The 22,006-nt window shown below is 42.1% G+C and overlaps 1 protein-coding gene across 5 annotated transcripts in view; it reads right to left on the bottom strand.

Moving 5' to 3' along the window:
- Positions 1-22,006, bottom strand: part of diaph2 (diaphanous-related formin 2) — a 372,939-nt gene that overhangs the window by 243,869 nt on the left and 107,064 nt on the right. For all 5 annotated transcript variants that reach the window (XM_030103500.1, XM_030103494.1, XM_030103505.1 and 2 more), the window contains 6 exons: positions 12,602-12,676; positions 12,442-12,511; positions 11,304-11,440; positions 7,240-7,348; positions 4,184-4,294; positions 2,828-2,940 (listed from right to left, as the gene is read on the bottom strand). In XM_030103500.1, the coding sequence (XP_029959360.1) occupies positions 2,828-2,940; positions 4,184-4,294; positions 7,240-7,348; positions 11,304-11,440; positions 12,442-12,511; positions 12,602-12,676 (615 nt within the window). The remainder of the gene's footprint in view (positions 1-2,827; positions 2,941-4,183; positions 4,295-7,239; positions 7,349-11,303; positions 11,441-12,441; positions 12,512-12,601; positions 12,677-22,006) is intronic.

The raw sequence follows: 22,006 nt of genomic DNA on the forward strand, positions 1-22,006 counted from the left end.
TAAGTGATGGGGATCCAATCATTCACGGGGCAGAAACGTGGCTGAGGTTCAGCTCTCAGATTGAAGCTGACATGTACTCAGGAGCAAAAATTCTACTTATTAAATTTGCAAAAGCTATTGATTATGTGTCATGGGTTTGCTTTCCCCGGGAGGAAGGAGTGATGGCTTTGACATCTAAAACAGATGTTAAATCAGACTGTCTTACTTTTTTATTCTGTGTGTATAAACATCCTATACCATGAGACGACTTCTTTCCAAAGGAATTGGTTAGAGATGTCTCTTACTCAGGGAGAAACTCAATATCTGATGCTGAAATTAAGTAACAATCAGTAACACTGAATGAACAACACTCTCTGGCCCTTCATTATGTTCAACAGTCCTCTGCCAGAAAATGGTTTTGATTATCACAGAAGTTTAAATATAGCAAAACATTTTTGAGGTTTTTAATATGTTGACAGTTTTATCACATTTTTAAAAGCAGAGCTGACAAAACCTTCAGAGAGAAAGTGTACCTATTGGAACAGACAGCGGCGCATCGTACACAGAAAGACGTAAGCAGTTAATTTGTAAGGAGAGGTGAGTTTAGAAAACATTACACATTGTGTTTCTCAGACATATAATTGTGTTGTGAAATTGCAGATTTTTCTGCTGCGAAGAACAGAGGAAAATGAATGGTGCTGATTAAATTGTTTGCTTAAAAAAAATGAGATGTTCACTCGGCAGATAAACATTTCAGGTGAGTGCAAACACGCAGAAAACAGTAGACTATGCTGTTGGGAGCTTGAAAATCTGGTCGCTATAGAATCCTGCTGATGGGCGGTAAATATATTTACACAGAGTAACACTGACAGGAATGGCATCCATTGACATTTGCAGCCCGATATCGCCATATGTTCGCCGTCCCCGTCTCCCTGCTTGTGGCACAGAAATTAAAGCAGGAACACATGCATGCAAAGAGCTGATTTATAATCGTGAGGTGTGGCTGCGCTTACTACCATCTACACGAAACAATCTGGAGGCACTGCAGTTGAAGCGGATCGATTCATTTAAATACTGTTTGACACATTTCCTATTAATTTCAACAATGCCTGTAATTAAACTCCTATCCCGTATCAAATTTTTAGAGGAACAGGGATGGGAATACAGGCTCCTCTAAAGTATCATTTCCCTCCCTTGCATTAGCAGAGTATGAAGCCTGGGAGAATTACCAATCCTGTGAGATTCAATTATAGCCTCACCACAGCGGCATTTGAGAGGACACGAGAAGGAGCTCACACTGGGAAACTATCCAAGTAGCTTCATCTATCACTAAACTGCAGACATAAACCTAATGTAAAATGCCAATCTACTCAATGGCAGCTATACTCCACGCTCGCTTTCTCACTTTCTGTCTCGCTCTCGACGCTCGCTCTCTCTCTCTCTCTCTCTCTCTCCAAATAATGAATAAACATGAGTGGCAGTGGAGTGTGATGTAGACCAGTCACTGGTGGGGTCAATCAATCACCATTCCACAGCTCATTAATATTTATTAGGGGCCTGGAGTCACCTCCTCAGCACCTGGACCTGCGCCGGACACAGAGGAGATGAGCCACTTCAGGTTAATATTCATGAACCTACCGGGAGAAACAAGGCACATATGCAATGCTCAGGAAGTAGGAGCATTATCTGCGTGGTGTCATGCATATAGCTCCGAGTGCGTGCGTGCGCGTGTGCATGCCGGGGTGTGTGCTGTGCAAGCCGAGAGACAAAAAGTAGCCTGGGCATTCGAATCTCGCTCATACCTCGGAGATCAATACCACATTGTCCTTGGAAACAAACATTGGGACCTCTCATTGGTGAACCTGCTCAAGCACATCATTAATCTAGGTGCACCTTTTTTTCTTTTTTAACTCCCTTTCCCTTTCCATCTTCTTTCCTCACACACACACACACACACACACACACACACACACACACACACACACACACACACACACACACACACACACACACACCCACAACCCTTCACGACCTCCTCCTCCTCAGCTACACGTGTCAACAGAAACTGTCACTCAACAGCGGCACTTTGTGCCTGTACAAGAACTGTGGGATTTGGCGGAAAGAAAAAGATTGTGGGAATGAACATCTGCATAACAATGTCACAAGTCTGGTTTGTCTGTTCACAATGTCAGCCATTCATACATAGCCCCGGAGAAGATTTGGTGAATTATTAAAAGGTTCTTTTCCTGGGATGCTTGAAGAAGTTTCCAACTTGGGATTAAATTACTCTACACCTTATTAACTTCCACTCAGAATGTCAGGAGTTCAGTGGACATTCGCAGAGAACTAGAGGTCAAAACTTACCTTCACAGAAACAAGAAATGGCGATACTTAGACAGAATAAAACTCACCCATATCACACCAAATATGGCATTTGAAATTATCAATTTCCTGCACTGCATGATAAATAGTCAGACTATATTGGATATGCCAGTTTGATACCCTCCTCTTGAGCCTGCAGTCCTCTTTAATCCAATACTAACAGTGGAGAGACTAAAATGAAAGAGGAAAGGAGCTTGAGAGGAGGGAGTAAATAAAAAGAAGAGTTAAGGGGTCAGGGGTTAAGATGACAGGGTTATTTACCTAGTACACCTGGCTTGAGATGGAGCCATATATTGTGCTCTGGCTCCTCTAATCCCTCTCTAATGAACAAAGCCACGAGGGGGCTTTAGCCGCCGAGGCTCCACCGAACCCACAATATACACTCATCTCATCCTTCATTGCTAGTTATGCGACCCTCTTCATCTGTATTCACACGTGAGGAGGAGGAGGCGGAGTAAAAGGATATTCCATCTCGGCGCGGATGTCATCCAGGCGGTGGGAGAGTTCGATCGAGTCCTCCTCCTTGTTCTCATTGAATACCCTCAGCTGGATGTCGAGCTCCTCCGTCTCTTTCAGCTCCTGCAAGGAGTTAGATGTACAGTAGACGGTTGAGAGTGTGTTCCAACTTCACAAAAGGTCATCTCACAGCGCGCTGTAAATTATGATAAACAGCACCAACAGGATGCAGTGTGTAACAATTTAGGGCTGCAGTCATTGCGCCGGATAATATTGTCACCCTGGTATATATTACTGTTAAGTAGATCTATTTGGAAAATCGGTGGCCTCGGAATATTGGTATCCTTGTTCCAGCTGTCCAGAAAACAGGGAACTGAGATGCCCTGAACCTTCTCACTAAGTATTCCAGACAGTCCCCATTCCTGCACACCTGTTCCAGCCACAAGGGGCTACTGGGGCTGCTCTTTACCTCCTCTCTATGAATCACCTGCAGCAGAGTTTACAGACGGAGACAGGGCCAAATGTAACCCAATTTCTGCAGGTATCAATCACCCCGCACCGTTTTTTTGGGCGCACCATCTGTCTTCTGCAAGCAACACTTGTTCGGAGGTGCACAATGGCACGAGAGGGGAAAAAAAAAAAAAAGGGTTGTGGGAGAGAAGAGGAGGAGAGCCAAATACATGCATCAAGGACTTTAAGAACAAAACAAATCGTACTTTCTGTTTAGCAGAGTTCACGGTTTCTTTGCCAACAGCTACAGTGACTCCTGAGCATAACTCATAATTAGATGAAAGAGAGTCGGTTTGAGTGTCGGCATTAAAAGCGGTAAACGTGGCATTCATAAACGGCTGTACACCGAGAGTCTTCCATATCGGGGGGCAGAATTGAAGATAATTAAAGTAATGACAGTAATAATCAACAGGAGCAGCTGGGATGACTTATTAACAACTGGCTCTGTGACATGTTCACCCCACTTGCGACAAATGAGAGCTTGAGTGATGAGTTGGAGCTTGTTTGCCTTCGGCTCATGTGAAGATGTGTAAGGTTGCCAATAATGACGCCTGTGAGATGAGGTGTTAGCACTCCATCACACTTGGCACAAGCTTCCACTACTACTAGTACAATCAAATACAATTATTCTTACTTGTATCAGTTTAACGTAATTAAACACACAGTGTCCGATAGATGAGTGACTCCAAAGCTTTTGTTTTTGGTCCAATTTTCATTTTGAAAATCTGATTTACCTTGATTTCTCTGACAGACTGAAAAAAAAAGTCAACATCTTGGCCACATGAGCACGACAGAATTAGCAGCAAAGTATGATTCATAACATGGAAATAACACGATCATGGTCTCTGAGACTCACGGGAAGGATCTTCTTGAGGCCACATCTTAAAAATTCATTGCGTAGATGTATCCGGAAATCCAGGTCATCAGGGGAGGTGACCAGGGCATTGATCAGCTGCATGCAGGCGACCTGTGATGCATACACACAAAGATACGGAGAAACAGAGAATAAACCACAGGCATACAGAAGAGACGCAGCTGTAGAACATCAAATAAATCACTTTAAAATATATTGTGTGGAATATGTCGCGTTTTAATGTCTGTTTTGGAGTCATTGTTTGTTCGTCCTCTGATGCCTCTTCTCCAGAGCCAAAGTTGAGAAAGATATTTCAGTAACAAGAAGAGAAAGACAAAAGCAGGAAGAAACCAGGCAATGAAAAAAAAAAAAGGAGAGAGGGAGAGCGCACAGGTCTGGTCTGTCTATAGACTAGATGTGCATTATTAATGGATTCACCGGTAAGGAAAAAGCTTTAGTGTGTGTGTGTGTGTGTGTGTGTGTGTGTGTGTGTGTGTGTGTGTGTGTGTGTGTGTGTGTGTGTGTGTGTGTGTGCTGGGTGGGTGGGTTGATGTGGGAGTTGAAGAGGAAATCACTGATGAATTATAATGAGTAGTAAGGTGTTTCAGGGGAGTAGGCCGTGAAAAAGATAGTAGTCCTTGGACAGACAATCGATAGCAGGCCGGAGGATTCCCATGAACGATGAGAAACGCCGCCTCCCCGAAACCTTGAACCCGGACCGGTATTGATACGAATCACAACAATGTTGCTCGTCTGTGGTGTCATGGGTCGGCCTTATTATTTTTGCAGGGTTCACAATTGTTGGGTGGCCCGACAGTCTCACTGTCCGTGTGGCTATACGTGAACAAAGGAAATGCAATAAGCAGCAGGAAGTTGTGGAATCCGACTATTTTAAAGTCTCTTAATTTTTCATTGTGCAAAACACAGTGGTAGTTATTTGAAGAGTAAAGCATTCATTTCCCCTTTCTTTTACAAGAGGAATTCGAGCAGCATTGCGACAAATGCATGCGTATCCAGTTACAGAGTGAAAATTCCGGGGATTGTATGATGCACACAGTGTGGCGGATATTCTCCGGGGAGAGCCCGAGCTGGTTGCATTAAAAGATGCACCGTGACTGTGTGCCACCAGTGCCAGAAAACATGGCAGGCTGCTCCATGTTTGAGAAGAAGCTCGAGGGCCTCGAAATAAGATCTGCGCGCTGAAACCTGACATTTTACTGTATCCACCAGAGGCCAGACACATAAAAGAAACTCCACCAAATCTTCACAGAACTTATGTGAGTGAAGAAAGCCACGGAGCTCATGAAAAATTCTTTCACTTCTGCTGCATACAGATTGATACTTACATCAAGCACCTCAGACATACCTCAGCTATGTATTGTGGAGTGGGAAGCAGTTGGTGGGAGGTGGGACGTGGGGGGATGTAATAGGGTTTAGAAACAAGCTGTGAAGGTGGAGGGAGGGGCTCCAAACATCGTAATTAAAAGTAGCAAAGCCTGGACGTTTCTCAGGTTGAAATTCGGGAGTTTCTCTCGTGCTCGGTAGAGGAGTAACGACTGAAGTAGGGCAAAAACACATTTTAATCACATTAGCGAAGTGTAGTTCTGCAGCCCATCACAGGTTTTGGATAAAAAGTCTATTAATTTCCTCGAACCCCCTGCATCAGCAAAGCATTTTAATTTACTTCACAATTAGCGGGGCTTCATTTCATTAATGGCAAAATTTAAAGGAAAAACAACAGCCTCCTAATAAAAGAATATCTACTTTCTCTTCCAGCACCCGCCTCATCAGTTTCCTTCATGACTTTTCCTTCATGACTTTTCAATCCCTGCAGCTAAAGTAATTCCTTAAGTAATTCCCCGCTTTTGGCTCCGCAAAAAAACATGTTTTAAGTGGCGGTGTTGTTACTGCTATTATGTAGTTTTCCTTCTGCTGAGGAAAACTGGCGGGGATGAGGAGAGGTGTAGCGCTTCAGTTGCCCTTTAACACGGATTCCTCTGGGACCGAAATTGACAGCAACATCGAAAAAAGCAGGGGGAAGTGTTTGTAAGATGTGAGAAAAAATGAGTACGGCGGTGAAAGGAGGAGAAAATGTGAGCCGGTAGGAAGGAAGACACAGACCGCAGAAGAACTCAAGACCCTGTTTTTGACTATTCCCTTGTTGTGTGTGTGTGTGTATGTGTGTGTGTGTGTGTGTGTGTGTGTGTGTGTGTGTGTGTGTGTGTGTGTGTGTGTGTGTAGGGTGGGGGGGTTCGGCTCTCAGCGAGACAGGTGGCTTTGATTAAAGAGAAAGCCAACGGAGCTCTGGGTGTATTTCCATAACCCTGCGATCACATCCCACCTGACGCTCGTGGCTCGGAGCGCTTGACAAGCGGACGCAAAGACAGGGACAATTGAAAGCAGCTGAGGTGGAGGCTTGATGGAACCTAAACTGACTTAAAGGTCAATTTGGGGACCGGCATGCTTTAAATGTTCTTAGTGATATTGATAGTTAGGAGGCCCATGTTTGATTTACAGGTTCTATGTGGCATGTTGTCCCTGTGTATTCTTTTTTTTTTCTTTTCCTACACAGGGTTTAGTTTCCTGCTGCAGTCCAAAGAAACGTGGTTGAAGTCAGTTAGTGATTCTAAATTGCCTGAAGGTGTGAATGTGTCTGTGACTTATTGTGTGTCTGTTTTAGCACTGGGACGGAGACACTCGGCACTTCATCCCCAGTCAGTCAATTAGAAGAGGCTCCAGCCTTCTCAGACCCTCAGCTTGATGAAGATTGTATTGAAAATGGCAATGGGTGGATTTGTAGGGGATTGTGTGCGCTGTGCAACAACACTTGGTGTTTCTATGTTATATATTCATGGGCGGTTACCATCAGTGCGCATCAAGAGGGACGACTTTTTGTCAAGCGTATGATGGTAAAATATTCAAGACAATTGAAGTCACTTATTCATTAAAGTGAATAATCAATATAAAGTGTAGTGATGAATGCATACTAAATATTACAAGTCTGTGTGAGTGTGAGTGAGTGTGTCCAGTTTTTTTTTTTTTTTGTTTGTTTTTTCCACCTGGAGTTGCTGGGCCTCGTGGTTCTCCAGTCCTTCCACAATTGGAGCAAATCTCTCTTTATTGTTCCTCTCTGCAGCGATTGTCATGGCAGCTAAAATCTTATCCAGGCTGGAAGAAAACAGAGAACAGGGGAGTAAGCAAACACAAAAGTCAACAAACACTTTTATCACCTCTCTGACAGGACATTTGCTCACAATTTTTTTGCTCAAACACCATGGATCTCATCCTCCCACTCGCGTCGCTGTGGACATTTACTCACCCCGCCTTTGGTCACTGACAAATGCTACTGTCTCTTTGTATGCAATGTACTCCATTATTTCCGCAGTGTCCAATTTTGACTTGATCTCGCTGCCACTGAGGTGATGCTTGAAAAGAATGTGGGTTTAACAGCGAATGTGTGCAGTTGTCAACACAACTGTGTGGAAATGCTGGGTGAAAAGGGGTGCAAATGAGTGGAGGGGCGGCCAGAGTAATGCTCAAATACCTCTGTTGTGAAGGTAGGCACGATTGGAGTACCTGTAAAAGCTCAAGGCACATAAGCTAAATGGAGCATTGGACAAATTCTGCCCATAACTGGCGACTCAATAAGAAATTCCCTGCAACACATAAACACTGCAATAAAAGTGAATTGATGTCTTATGAGTGGCAATGTGAACAGTAATTTACAATATGTGAACATGATAATTGGCAGCAGGTGGTCTCTGTTCCCGCAAGGCCGCAGTCGCTGTTTTTCCCTTCATCGGTTGGGAGACCGAGCAGCTCCTCGAAACTCAGTCGTCCATTTCTTGTGGGTAAGACAGAATTCTTCGCTTGATCTACAAATACAGCCTGCTTTCGGATTGTTCATGTCTATTTATTGATGAGCAGGAATGTATGATCACATGTGCTACATCAACTAACTTCTAACGAGAAACAACAACACTGAGCGCGTGCGCGTGTGCGTGTGTGTGTGACACAGAGATAAATAGAAGGGCCGCGCTCTGTGATAGAGGTTACAAAGTCACAGGCGAAACACGGGGGGCTGCATACTGAGCAGCTTTAAAGCCGGTTCAGACGACGCTTCAAAACAGGCAAGATAGATCTGCTTAACTTGTCGTGTTCCCTTTTGATGCTGTCAGCTGAAGTGGGTGTTGAACATGAGCCAGCGTCACAACATTGGCTGGCAGGGAAGTTTCACAGAGCAAAAAGTGACACCTCAGCTCCTTTGCCTGTCATTTCTCCGGGATGTAGACATTTTAATGCGAGGCTATGATCATGGCAGAGATCGCCATGTTTACTTCGACCTATTCTTGAATGCTTTGATTGACACGAGTAGGACACACAGAGTGAGGGTGGCTTTAACACCTCTCACCAGCTTAAAATAGTAGCATTTGTATGCAAAAGGCGAGTCTGTATCTGAGCGCTGAAGAGAAAATTGTATATTACAAAAATGGTCTGATTCAAACTGAGACATATTAAGCTAGATAAACTAATATCCATTAATGAATTTGATGCTTTCATTTAGATATACACTGAGGAATGAACGTTAATGATTTTTAGAACAGTTTTGTGTGTCTCTCTGTGGTACTTACATACATCTTGTTTCACAAAAGGAATCTTGATCTCACCGTCAAGTCTTAGTTTTTGTTTTCTTTTAAAAGACAGAAAAGATCGGCCAAACAACAAAGCTGCTCTGGGTCCAGTTTAGTGTTTCTGGCTCGAAGAAAACACAAGATTCCAATAACACCACTGTAATTAATAACAATAAAAGATAATGTCAGTATTTATAATAGATTTGTCGGCCCCGGCGTCCAGGTATTGTGCATCCAGGCACAGTTTAGTGGAATACTTAAATGGAACAAAGTCATTGTTAATCGTATTAGGTTCACCTGTGCTTTTCCTGCTATGACGAATTGCGATGTCTCCCAAGAAAAAGGTCTATTAGAGGAGAAGCAGCTCATGCAATTAGCCTACACATTGCATCTAAAGATTTATGGGCATGAAAATTATTCTCCTGAATGAAAATGTTCAGCGCACATATATTAAAAGATTTTCATGTGTAAAATATTGTAAATGCATTGCTACAATTTTAAGGAAAGAAAAAAAAAGTTCCACAACTGTCAATATCTTATATTGAGGAGTAGCTGCTGAAAATGAATGTGCCCACTAAAAAAAAATACCAAAATTAGAGTAAAGTAACGGACACGGAATAACAATGCAGTTAAAACCCACCGATATTTTGCAGAACCGTGCACAGTGAGGGTCAAAACGACAAGTGGGGAGGCCGACGTGGATGGTCGGAGATATGAGACACATTGCTGAACTCAGCTCCTCCAAAAAGAATTTGTGGGTTTGTTTGTTTCCAGCACTGCATACAGACTGACTTTGAAGTGCCATTGTTATTCTAGTCTGGCCCTGTGGGAAACAATAAAAAACACTCCCCTAAATCCAATTTATAAGCTGTCAGCCGGGTTGTGTCCGTGGCAAACTACACTGAGTAGTTCAACACATTAAACAGACTAAACTGTATCATCAGCGCACGTGACCCGGCAGAGACTTCTCCACTGTCTGTCTGCGGTCATCTGGAAATGTAGTTTAGGCTCACAGTGGGTAATCATACATGCACAGAGCGCTATCTCTGTAAGAGGACATGCTACCCGGTGGGAGAAGATTGAAGCAATACTAATATTACAGTGTTCTCCTGCCCGCTCGCTGTGTCAGGAACATTAGTGTGTGTAAACAGCGGAGATGGACCATATGTCTTTCATTGTTACATTTCTTGCTTTTATATGGGCGGAAGATATTTTTGCACTGTTTCTGTGTCAACTTTGACTTATTGAGAAAGATAAGAAAAATGCCGACTGTGTTCCAGTGTGAATACTGATTACAGTCAAAACAACTGGAGGTTGAGATCAGTGGTTTCCAACACTGGGTCTGAGCCCCCCCTTAGAGGAGCTCCACAGATAACCTGGGAACTCAACACTTTGCCTGATCTGAGGTTAGATCTGGACATTTCAAGAAAATTACAAGAGGGCACGAGCTTCTGGTTTCTTTTTTATATATTACAGTGTTTGGTTTCACTGTAAAGTTTTGGCAAATTATAGATCAGAAGAGTGATCCACGTTCTATTGTCCTTATATTTGAATGTGGCCTAAAATTCAACTGTGGACGATTGATGTCACATTTGTGCGACCAAAAAACAGCCTGATGTTATTTTGTCAGCGTCAGAATTTGAGCAGTTTCACGACCACACGCCACATGTCTGCTGCTACAAGCTCCAGAGACAAACAACGCGGCGGAAAATGACAATCAATGTCGCTCTGGAGGTCGCCACAGTCCATCTACTCAGAAGTGTTTTCGGAAAGTTGCGTTTTGCTCCGTTTCCATGGAGATAGAGCGTTTTCTAAAAATTCCACCTTTTTGAGCCATTTTCAAAAGTTACATTTGGAATGGCTCTGAACAACGTTGTCATGTAAATGGGCTCCAAAAACGCAACTAATGCCTTGTTTTCTCTCAAAAATGTTGTCATGTAGACGGGGCAAAACAGCACAGAAATATACAATGACAATTTTGATCTTATCTTATCTATCTCAGTTGGTAATAACCTCTTAAGACTGCCAGAAGCACAGTCTATCTGAGCTTTTAGAGACAATCCGGGAGGGTTCAAGGTGCAAAAAGGTTGTAAATGAATAGTTTAGCTCATATTAATCACTAAACATACCCTCACACACTTATCACTGGAGATTATCAGTAGCTTTGTCAAATGTATTAACCCCTTAAGATGAATGCTGTTTTACAAAATGTGCACAGCAAGTGCTATGGGTTACTTGAATTAAAAATTCTCTCTTCTTTTTTAATACCTTGTTTCATGCTTTCAACACCATGAATAGCTTCATTCACAGTCATTTCATTTGAAAATCAGAAATCCTGCAAATTACACCACAGCTCCCAATTTCACGTACTGACCCATAAACTGTGACAAATTCATTATCTTGCTTCAGAGGATGTAGAGGTGAGGGAGTGGCTGAGCGTGCAATGGGTCACCAGTGTGACAAATGATCGGGTTAATCTACATTCGACTTACATGTTTTCCTCTCCGATAATGCAGAAAGCGGAGAGGATTTTGACGATCTCCGTCATCATGCTGGTCTGTTTGGGGTCGATCGCTCGTGCCAGGAGCAACAAGCTCCGCTCGTCTCCCAGGATCCTTTGCAGTCCATACTGTGAGAAACAAAAGGTGGTGAGGTAAAATAAAGAAATGGTCCACAGGGTGTAAATTAATGAGAGCGTTTGGGATCCATGAGGAACTTCAGCCTTATGGTAAAAAATGGATTTTACACACACACAAAAAAAAAAAAGAGCTTTCATGTACGTAAGTTATAGTTAGCCTTAATTTTCTTTTAAGGAGGGACAACGAGGCCATGGGAGGAAATGGAGACGGTGATGAATTAATTCAATTCGGGACAGGACTACAGGGACAAATACTTATAGTCTCCCGTAGCTTTTAGTCTTCCCACAAACTGAAGGAACGGGCCGAGATGACCACGTGTGGGGATTAACTCTACAAGACGCAATACCAATAGTTCATCTATCCTTGAAGCGTGTGCCACTTTTGAGAAATGAGCCAGACTCTCCCAAAAAGGATAATTAAAAGATCTGAGCGTGTGGGCTTGAAAAGGTAAAATTAGCCTCGCTTTACTGTCTCATTATCTGAGGCTTGTCAGAGTCCAGATTCAGACCAGGACTGAAATACGGCCAAGCACAGTTTAAATATAGTAGGATTAAGAAGGGCTTTGCAGTTCCTAGGCCATTTATGAGTGAACATGCTTCAACTAAAATTGAAAGTTATCTTAAATCTGAGTTTGGATTTAAGATAAGCAGTGACACATCACGTGAAAGGTTCCATCTGAGAAGTGTTTATCAATCTACTTCCCAAACTCATGCAGTTAGAATCATATTTGAATGCGTCACAGGCCCGAATCTGCTCAATAAATAAGACACAGATGTGATATTCCAGTCCACTGTATGATTAACAACAATTAAGAAAAAAAAATCATCAGATATATTCCGTCCTGTTTTAAAGTCCAAGCATAACTACAGAGGCAATCATATCAAACTCCAATTACTTTGATCAAAAACAAGTTTGAATACAATCAGTGCCCGTGTGATCGCTAATTGCAACAGTAACTAAAGCAATCTCTTCTTTATCAACACATACAAACCTTGTTGTTCATGAAAGCCTTCAAGCACTGGATGAGTTTGTGTTGGTTGCGTTTGTCAATATTCTCCTGCCTGGAAAGAAAAATAGAAAATGTGTTGATTTGAATCAAACTCGGTGCTTGATAATGAAACACAGATGTAACGTTCAAAGAGTGAACTTACTGTTTCTTGTCCAGGAGCTTCTCCAAAGCATCCAGAAGAAGGCCGAGACCCTCATGACCGAAGTTATTAACCCAGCTGGAAAAAACAAAAAAAAAGGCACAGAGAACAAAAGAGAAAAAGATCAGATCACAAAATATGCAGTCAAACTCTTATTGCCCTGTTGCACTGTAAGTCATGCTGATCGGCAGAAGGAAGCCAGCGCAAACAATATTGTATTAGTCTCAGAGGAAATCAGTCATTCAGAGTAATTTCAGAGGTTTTACACTTAACTGGATAAATTGACTCTCGTGGTGCGTTTTAATTCCTTACAGGGATCGCTCCAAATAAAAAAGGAGGAAAAAAAAAAGGAAAACACCCTGCCCTCTCCCCGATACTGAACACAACATGAATCTGTTTGAATTTAAACCGTATCCATTTACAAGCAAATGAACACCCATCCATCTTAACTAGCGCTCCCGTCGCTAAGTAGTTTGTGTCCGGGCCCCCCCAGTGAGCGACTGTGTTACTGTGCCAAAAGATTAAGCAATGCAAGAAAGATAACACTGTAATCGATAATGGATCGCGGGAGATAATTGGCTATAAACCACAGCGTATCAGGAGACAGCAAATGATCCAGTGCAGATGAGCCCGTTTGTCTCAGCCAGGAGAGACGGGAGCGGGGTGGGAGGGACACTGTGGTCACAGCCAGATTATGTCATTAGCATTACTTGTTTTCGGGCCCCCTGACTGTCAATAAAGCAAAATGCATGGAGCAATTTCCTGACATTAACTGGGCATAAGTCATTGATTTATCCCGCCTTTTTGACAATGATTTGAAATAATAATGGTGCGAGTATTAAAACCATCTGTATTGACTCGGCAATTCGGAAGAGACCCTCAATTAGGGCCGTGATGCATTTGCCGGAGGCAGCAAGCGAAGCTAAGGTGAGATATTTCTTTGATATGTGACTGAATTAGTACACAAAACAACCTCCAACCCTTTCACTAACCCACCCGCCCACTTACCATCACTCACAATTTATTGAGGCACGCAAGACCCGATGTTTAAGTTAATAACGCTTACTGTGGTGTATAATGAAGATGTGTTCCCCTAATAAAAACAAAACACCATAACGTTTCTAAATGCGCTCAGAAATGTCTGTTTGTCAAAAGTCGTCCGGTCGGAGCATTTGCTTTTGGCGTGTACCCGCCTCGCCGAAGGCCTTGAAGGAGACAAAGAGAACACACCCCCTCAGTTTGCAGCAGAATAACAAAGCGGCTGTATTTCTGATATAGAGGTGGCGGCAGTAAATGAAAGACTGGCACAAGAAAGAGAAGGGGGTGGGGGGGTGGTGAGGGGGCATCCACCCAGTCCACGCTGTTTTGTTTATGCTCCTTAATAACGGTCCTGATGTCAGTCCTTGGGGAGGAAGGAATGAGAAGGTTTTTGAGGAGAAATTTTGATGGCGACGAAGCGTGACCTTGGAGTGGATTCCCTGGACGCCAGGTAAGACGTGAGGTGAGGTGAGAGGAGGGGAATAAAACTTTACTGCCTTCCACCGAGAAAATGCTGAGGTTCACAAAAATCACCTCTTCATAAACGTATGTCAGGTACGTGGTGTTGCACGTTATTGTGTTGCACGACGCATCTATTCATTTTACACCAATTTTATTATCTATTATCCAAGTGCTGGTAAATCCACTGAAATTGAGGTAAAAAAAAAAAAGCATCATTTTCACATATCGTCTTATTTATTAATTTACAAAAAAATGAGTCAGCGCTCGACTATTCGCACACTCTCTCTGTCGGGTTATTCTGTCCCCGCTGTGCTTTCAAGGGGTATGACAATACAAACAGCTCAAAATTCAGTTTGAGCCTAGCACTGCGTTCCCCATTTGTGTTGTTTTGTTTGTTCCCTTTGATAGCTGGCGTTCTCCCTCTCTCTCTCTCTCCACTGTCCTCACAGAGAAGTACAAATATCGGACTCTTTTAAACAAATAAATAAATCATCTTGTTTTACATGGAACTCCTGCGGGGAGATAAAACTTCACTTGACAATGAAAGCAGAAATAAAACCGTTGAGATAAGAATATCCTTGTGATGATTCTCATGATTCCCCCCACAGAGCAGGAGGGAAACTGGGAATAAATATCGGATCGGGGGGAAAAAAAAAAGGAGGATTACAATGTCTGCTGTGTTTCAGAACGAGCTTTTGTACTTATAAGCAGGACATTAAGCCACTCACCGACTGAAAGATTGAGCAAAAATCTCACAAAATCTACACAAAATCACAAACATTTACCGGTACTTCAAAAAAATTGGCACAACTACAAAAACCTCTCACATAGGAACCTGTTGGATGTAAATTTTAAACAAGAATCTACATTGATGCGTCACACAGACACATTTTCCTAAGATAATCAATACTTGATGGTTCCAGGTGCTCACTGAGCGGGGCAAGCTTTGATTTCAAATGTATCTTCAAATTATCACATGAAGTGGAAGATGGAAACTTGGATGAAAATCAGTCTAAATCAAACATGTACACTCTGCTGAAAGTGACATTGAGGAGAAAATAATCACAGCTCTGAATTAATCACAAAACAAGTCCCTGAGCTTTACTAATAAATAACATGAGCGCAGAAACAGCGCTAATTAAAAGAGAATAAAAATTAGGAATGTTGCAGCAGATGTTTGTGGAAAGTGTCTGCTGTCTGCTGCGTGTTTGCCTTGGCTGTGTTATAGTTGGACTGAAGCAGAACAGACATAAAAACAGAGGAGGGAGCCGGGGCTCGTCTGTGCAGTAAATTTTTTTTCATCAAAAATGTACGTCTTGCTGCAGGTTGCAACATAATGCGGTCCTCCTCAAGGTTTTTAAGGCACTAAATGTTTTCTGTCCTCCTTCCCCCACCCCGTGCGCCAGACTGTCGATCATTTTCTGTCCCCTCACGTATACCCTCAGGTCCTCTACAGCTTGCCTTCTAAATGTCCCCAAAGTTGCCAAATGAGAGATGGTACTTCTATCGTGTTTGTCCTGAGGCTATGAAAGCCCCCCTCTCTATGTTCATCAGAGAAACCGCCTCGATGGACAGCATACATAACAGCCACCAACACAAATAACAACACTAATACTGGTAGTTGTCCAAGAACTTGCAGTGATAATAAAGTTTCCTACCTACTAGTCTGTTTCTACTTTTAACTCATAAAAAAAGTGTTCTTTATTGGAACATATGACTGTCGTAAACAATCTTTAGAAGCGAACAACATCACAAGGGTTTGTTTTGATCTGATAATCAGTCATGTTAAAGAAGAAAACCAGCAAAAATTGTATTGTTTGGTGAAATACAAAGCCCTTCATCTTCAAAGTAACAAGAGATCAGATCCTCTCCTTATCAGTCTCTTCCTCTAATGTGGGCATACATCCAAGGATTTCATTAACTTGGGGGGAGAACTTGTTCATCTAATATTGATGGCTATAATCCTCTAGTTAAGTGCCACCAAATTGTGTTACTTTCTGCAATCATGTACATACCGCAGGCAAAATGAAAAATTCATGCTTCGGTCTTAGAGAAGCAATTTCTTATTTTATATTTTCTGTTATTTCTGCTGGCTTGACGCAATTATGTTGTAGCTATGTTAACTGCTGTAAAATGTATGCAGAGAAGTTCTTACACTTCATTCCACAGACCCGTACTCAGAAAAAAAAAAAAAAAAAAGTGTGTGTATGAAGCCAACAACATTCTAGCTTCATCAAAATTCTATTAAGTTGCAGACTTTCATCAATACTGCTGTGAACTGGATAGAAAAGCTCAACATGTCTTGCAGGGAGATGATCCTCTGTCTTCTTGTCAAATAGCATTTGTTTCCCAAAAGAGCAAAGGACATTACTGACTCTCTGACACATGCAGTCTGATCTAATGCAGTTATGCATGAGACAAAAAAAAAAAAAAGAAAAGAAAAACTATGACCACCCACCCACCCACCCATCCACCCACCCATCCATCCAATTTCATCCTGCTTATCTTGTTCATAGTCACATGGGTCTGGAACCCATCCCAGCATGCATTGAATATGCAGAGGGACGCACAGTGGACAGATCACCAGCTGATCACAAGGCAAAGATTAAGACCGACTGAGAGGGGGTTGATGTACAAAATTTGAACATATATCAAAATTTACTTTGGTTTGATTGCTTTAAGTTCAATATGATAATAAACTGTCTTCTGCTATTTAGATAATCATTCATGTTACAATATACATCAATGTTAATCAGACCTTCAGCTCTCTACAGAACTCTGAACTTCCAGCAGCTTTGTCCCTCTGACAACACTTTCTCAAACAATTTAGAACCTTATTCCAATTCGGATGCTAGTTTACTTGTATTTGTTTATTTATTCAGAAAGGTGAAAGACCATCCAGAGTGCTCCTCTCAGCGCATCTCCGCCCAGTGTTCAATGTCCTGGTCAAGAGAACACAAGTGCTTTCAATCGCATATTGCATACAGCGAGGATGAAATATCGCTGCGAAGAGTGTGGAAGAGAACGTATAAAATGTGTGGAGAGCTCTATAAACCCTTGGCAAGGGAAATGTTAGTTCATGATGGAAAGATTACTGCGCATCACCACCCACAGTAAGTGACTCGACAGCAACAGAAACAGCGAGAGGCACGCACTGTCTCATCCTTTCTGTTTGACTGATCACTGTTCCCCGTGTTTAGATGGCTTGTGTCGTTGCATTGATTTCAGTCTATAGGCTGGTTGTTTTTTGTTTTTTTTTATATTATTATTTTATCAGGCCTAGGTGGGGAGCTTTGTTACCGAAAGCTCCTGTGCAAGTGCAATATCTTTCAGATTGTATTACAGTCCGAGCTGTACGACTGTCCCTCCGCGGGACTCCCAACCCCTTCGGTGCTCGAGGATTCCAGTCGTGGCAAAACACGCGGTGCAACAAATAGGTCTGAATAAAATAGTATGAAACCAGGCACCACGAGTGTCTTCTTAGTGATTTACCACGGTAAACTTTGGGCTGCATTACACTGATCAATTTAACAGCTATAATGCACGAGGCATATCAGATAACAGATATTTGATATAAAATATCAACTATTAAATATTTTTAGATCATCTGGTCCCGAAGAGGAGCACAGTGCATATAGAATCATTGTCTTCCTTCTTTGTTGAATATTTCCTGTATAACTTTCATTATATTGATGAAATCAACAGACAACTAATTAAGTCTACTAATTGAAGAATTGAGCCTTATCTGTCTCGTGTTATTAAAATATATCTGCTATATTCATATGTGGTAAAGAGGAAGCTCTGAGGTTGAACGGTGCTAAAAGCAGATAATTGAACACTAAAGTCATTCTTACACTAAAGTTCCAGCCGACAGTGTCACTGCAGAACTTGCAACAACTCAAATACAAAACAGGGCATGCAATGCTTATTTCCTTAGCCTACATTTTGACTGTGGAAGAAACGAAAACAAGACCAAATTTTAAGCCAAGCCAGAGGTCCCCCGAGCCTTTAATTCTCTTCACACAGCACAGTGGAAACCAAGAAGAGCAAATTTGTTCTCCTTAGATCCTGCGTATACACTAGTGGGACAAAAGATTGTGATGTTTGTGATGCTTACAGGCTCAGACGTGCTTGAAACTTTATGCAAACACTATCACAACAGTGTCCATAGAGTATCCACTAAGATACACAAGCGCCGATCAAAACATTATGACCACATCTGCCTGCTATGCTGCAGGCCCTTTGAGCTGCGGCCCGACAAGAAGCGCAGGCTGCAGAAAGCTGTGATGGTGCGGACGGATCAAACCTCTTCAAACACTGCAGTGGGTTCATGGTTTGATCCTCTCGGGACAGAAGGAGGAGCACGTCACTGGGGAGTTTCGAGAGATGCTGCAACTCAAAGGTGCACATATCTTTACAACTGGCGATTTCTCCTACATCCAGCACCTTGATTTTTAAGGCCCCGTGTTGATTCAACATGCCGAGCCTTGTCATTTTTCTGTGTACTCACATGATTTTTGTTTGTAGCATATTGTATTCTGTACGCATGTGGGTGTGGCTTCATTTCCAAAACAACAGACAGCTCAAGCTAGTGGCCCAACATTAAAAATCTATATCCTTTTTTGACGTTTCTGCCATTTCTGTGCAGACATCACTTTCAAAATGCTGGCATGTAAACATGGAACATTTCTGAAATGTTGTCACACAAACATGTCCTTAGGAGCCATAACACTCGTTGCCACAGTCACAAAACTATTAACACCAGACTTATGATTGCATACTGGCCAAATGATGAAGAGACCATCAGTTAGACAAACAATTTGACTCTTACATCACCTGAAACAATCACAAGACATTTGGTGAATACATACATTCAAGATGTAACACACACACGCACGCACGCTCACACGCACGCACACACACACACACACACACACAAATCAAGCTGAACTGCAACTGCCAAGGAATTCTCTGACTGCCAAATAATGAACACGTAGTGCTTCAAGCATTAAATACACAAACAAAGTGAGAATCATTGACCTGTGGTGTCCCTCAGAGGGAACAAGCGGCAGCAGCTGTGTCTCACGTGTACCTGAAGCTAACACGCTTTCTCTTCATTGATGCTGTCAATCTACTGAGCTGCCCTGAAAATATCCCAGGTCTGTTTTTCTCTCCTGAGGGCAATAAAAGTCCTAAATGAGCCAGAGAATATGTAACACATGTGTACTGAACAGATGAACTGTTAGAGAAAGAACTTTTTCTGTAATTTATTTGGTGGGGAAAAAAAATGCCTCTGCATACAGCATACTGAGGAAACGTTCACGGAACCAACTGGTGCTGTACTAATGTGTGATACTGGTTCTAAAGCAAGTAACACAGTGTGAGGATAACACATCCGGTGTCAGCACGACGTAAAATTAGGTTTCTGGTGTAGCCAAGCAAGCGGAGGAACAGGAAGAGCACCGTGCTGAAATAGAATCTTTCTGCACTTCTAATGATATTTGAGTCTCAGCTTGACTCCAAAAGGCGGTGCGACCAGAGACCGAGAATCTACTCCATACGGAAACGCGGAACCAAAGGTGCTCGAGTGAGTACGTCTGAAAAGAGCGTAAAGGAACAGAAAGTGGAAGTCTCTATCAGGATTAAATCAACTATTAAGTGCAGACAGCTGACAGCACGCCGTGCTCCTGAGATGCTTTGAAATGACCTCCCACTGAGTGCGAAACACTTGGTGAAATTGCTAATTATTCCCTGAGCACCAAGGATTCCTCCATATGAAACTGTGCAGGAAGCAGACAGCAGACAATACCGCTGCAGTGAAACAGGCAGACCGCTGGCCAAACAGGACATTTATCAATTCAAAAACTAAATGGGTTTTTTTGTTATCATGTGAAACTAAAGGAAGATCGTACAATTAATCATCAGGTTTCTGTTCAATGCTTCTACGCACTCTTCAGACCTTTACAAGGCTAAAGTTTTGTCTTTCAAAGAAGCGGGGCGCGCACCGGCAAGCACTCCCTTGAAAGAACTGGTTCTATTTGCAAAATCATAAAGCTGTTGTCACGGCCACCTTTTACCGAAGATGTATTTGCAAAGTGTCAGCGAACACCTCCTTGAGCGTGAGCGCCTGTATTTGTGATATTATTTGATGTCTGTGAAGCAGTAAAACTTGAGGACAGCTCGGAAGCGCTCCTAAATTCTGCCTCTGACAAGATGAGTTTTGTTGGTTAGGGAAGGTGATAAATGCTTTTTATTCCCGAGCATAAAAGAAGAGACACATATGCATTGCCTTGTGACTTTGAACGAATTGAAAGATTTCCTGTTCTGATATTTGTTAAATATGAGCTCAGAGTACCTAGATATGAAAGGTTACCACAAACCAAAAAAAAAAGTATATTTCAAGATTTTTTTTTTTTTTTTTTGGACAATATAATTTAAACACATTGAAAAGATTTAAACTGCGATGAAACCAAGGAAATACCAATATTACAAGACATTAAAAGGGACAATATTAGAAATTTATATTTTCTATATGTGGCGGTTATTTCCTACACTTGAACAAAAATAATTCCGGAATAAATCATTATGAAATTCAAATCAGATGTTACTGAATTATGTATGCATCACTCTGGGGCTGGATCTGATGTGGCTATCTTGGAGGTTAACAGATGGTGTCGTAAAATGAAATAGGCATCACTCTTAAAATATACTCAGACACTGAGGACATTTATGTCCCCAAAATCATTTTCACTGCCTCTGAGGAAGAAGGGCAAACATCAACTCTAAAGTCAGCCACAAGGGTAAAAACTAGTTAACTTGCTCATTTCTCGCTGCTCATCACGTCCGAGGAAGACGGTGTCGTAACAACTTTAACAGTCAAATAAAACTCTTTGACTGTTCTAAAACAAGAATGATAGTCTCTTCCCGAAAAAGCTAAGAATCCCATTGTTGATTTTTTTTTTCTTTTAAATCAATCACACAAGGACAGACAAATGTTTTTCTACAGAATTTCAAAAAAAATGATGTATTGTTTATTACAATGCGAGTCTACAAATTGTCACACCAGAATCTATCTGGTCCAACTTTGCTTGTCTGCCATAGAAAAAGCCACGAGATGTCTTGTGTTTCTCGCAGGTTCAGTTTTCCCGATTCCACCAGGATGATATTAAAAGTTGACTGTCATGTGGAAACACAGTAGTTTCTTTTCCCAGCAAGTTTTAACTAGGCAGAATGTCCCAAGAAAGCTCATCTCTCTGAGCTGCAGCGAAGACCCCGAGATTTTTCTTTCCGTTTTTTTTTAAGCTACATTTAAAAATTCCAGATTGACGCGGAGTTTGATTGAGCTTAGAGAAGTACTACCCAGGATAACAAAGCGAAAACAGGGGATCAATTATGAATGACTCACTGTCATATTTCCACATCAAAAATGACTGAGCTGAAACAATCATTAATCCCTGTGAAGAATTTCGTGTCAGAAAGAGCTTTCTCATCGATGTCGGCTGTATCGGAGAGCCTCACAGAAGTATCGTTCATCAGGGCGGCGTTAACTCAGAGCACTTGTACTGAGAGCCACGATTCACACTTCCATTCCTGTGCCAGACAAGATTTCAGACCTTTGCTGTCGTGGGGTTAGCTGCAACCCGTGAGACAGTTAGATGTTCATATTTGTTTCAGCAGTCACAACAGCAGGGGGACAGATGGGTATGATCTTTAGTGCTGGTGTTAATTGGCTGTTGCGCACACGGCAGGCAGAAAAAGTCAAGGGAAAGAGAGATAAGAACACAGGTAAGCCAGGAGCTACTTTTAAAACTTGTATGCCAAGGGAGTACCTTTTTGACACTTTATAATTGTGCTGGCTTTTACTTTGCGATTGCCACACTCAGCGACTGCAATCAGCGTTAATAAGAC

The sequence above is a fragment of the Salarias fasciatus genome, chromosome 2 (assembly GCF_902148845.1).
Source record: "Salarias fasciatus chromosome 2, fSalaFa1.1, whole genome shotgun sequence".
Lineage (NCBI taxonomy): Eukaryota > Metazoa > Chordata > Actinopteri > Blenniiformes > Blenniidae > Salarias > Salarias fasciatus.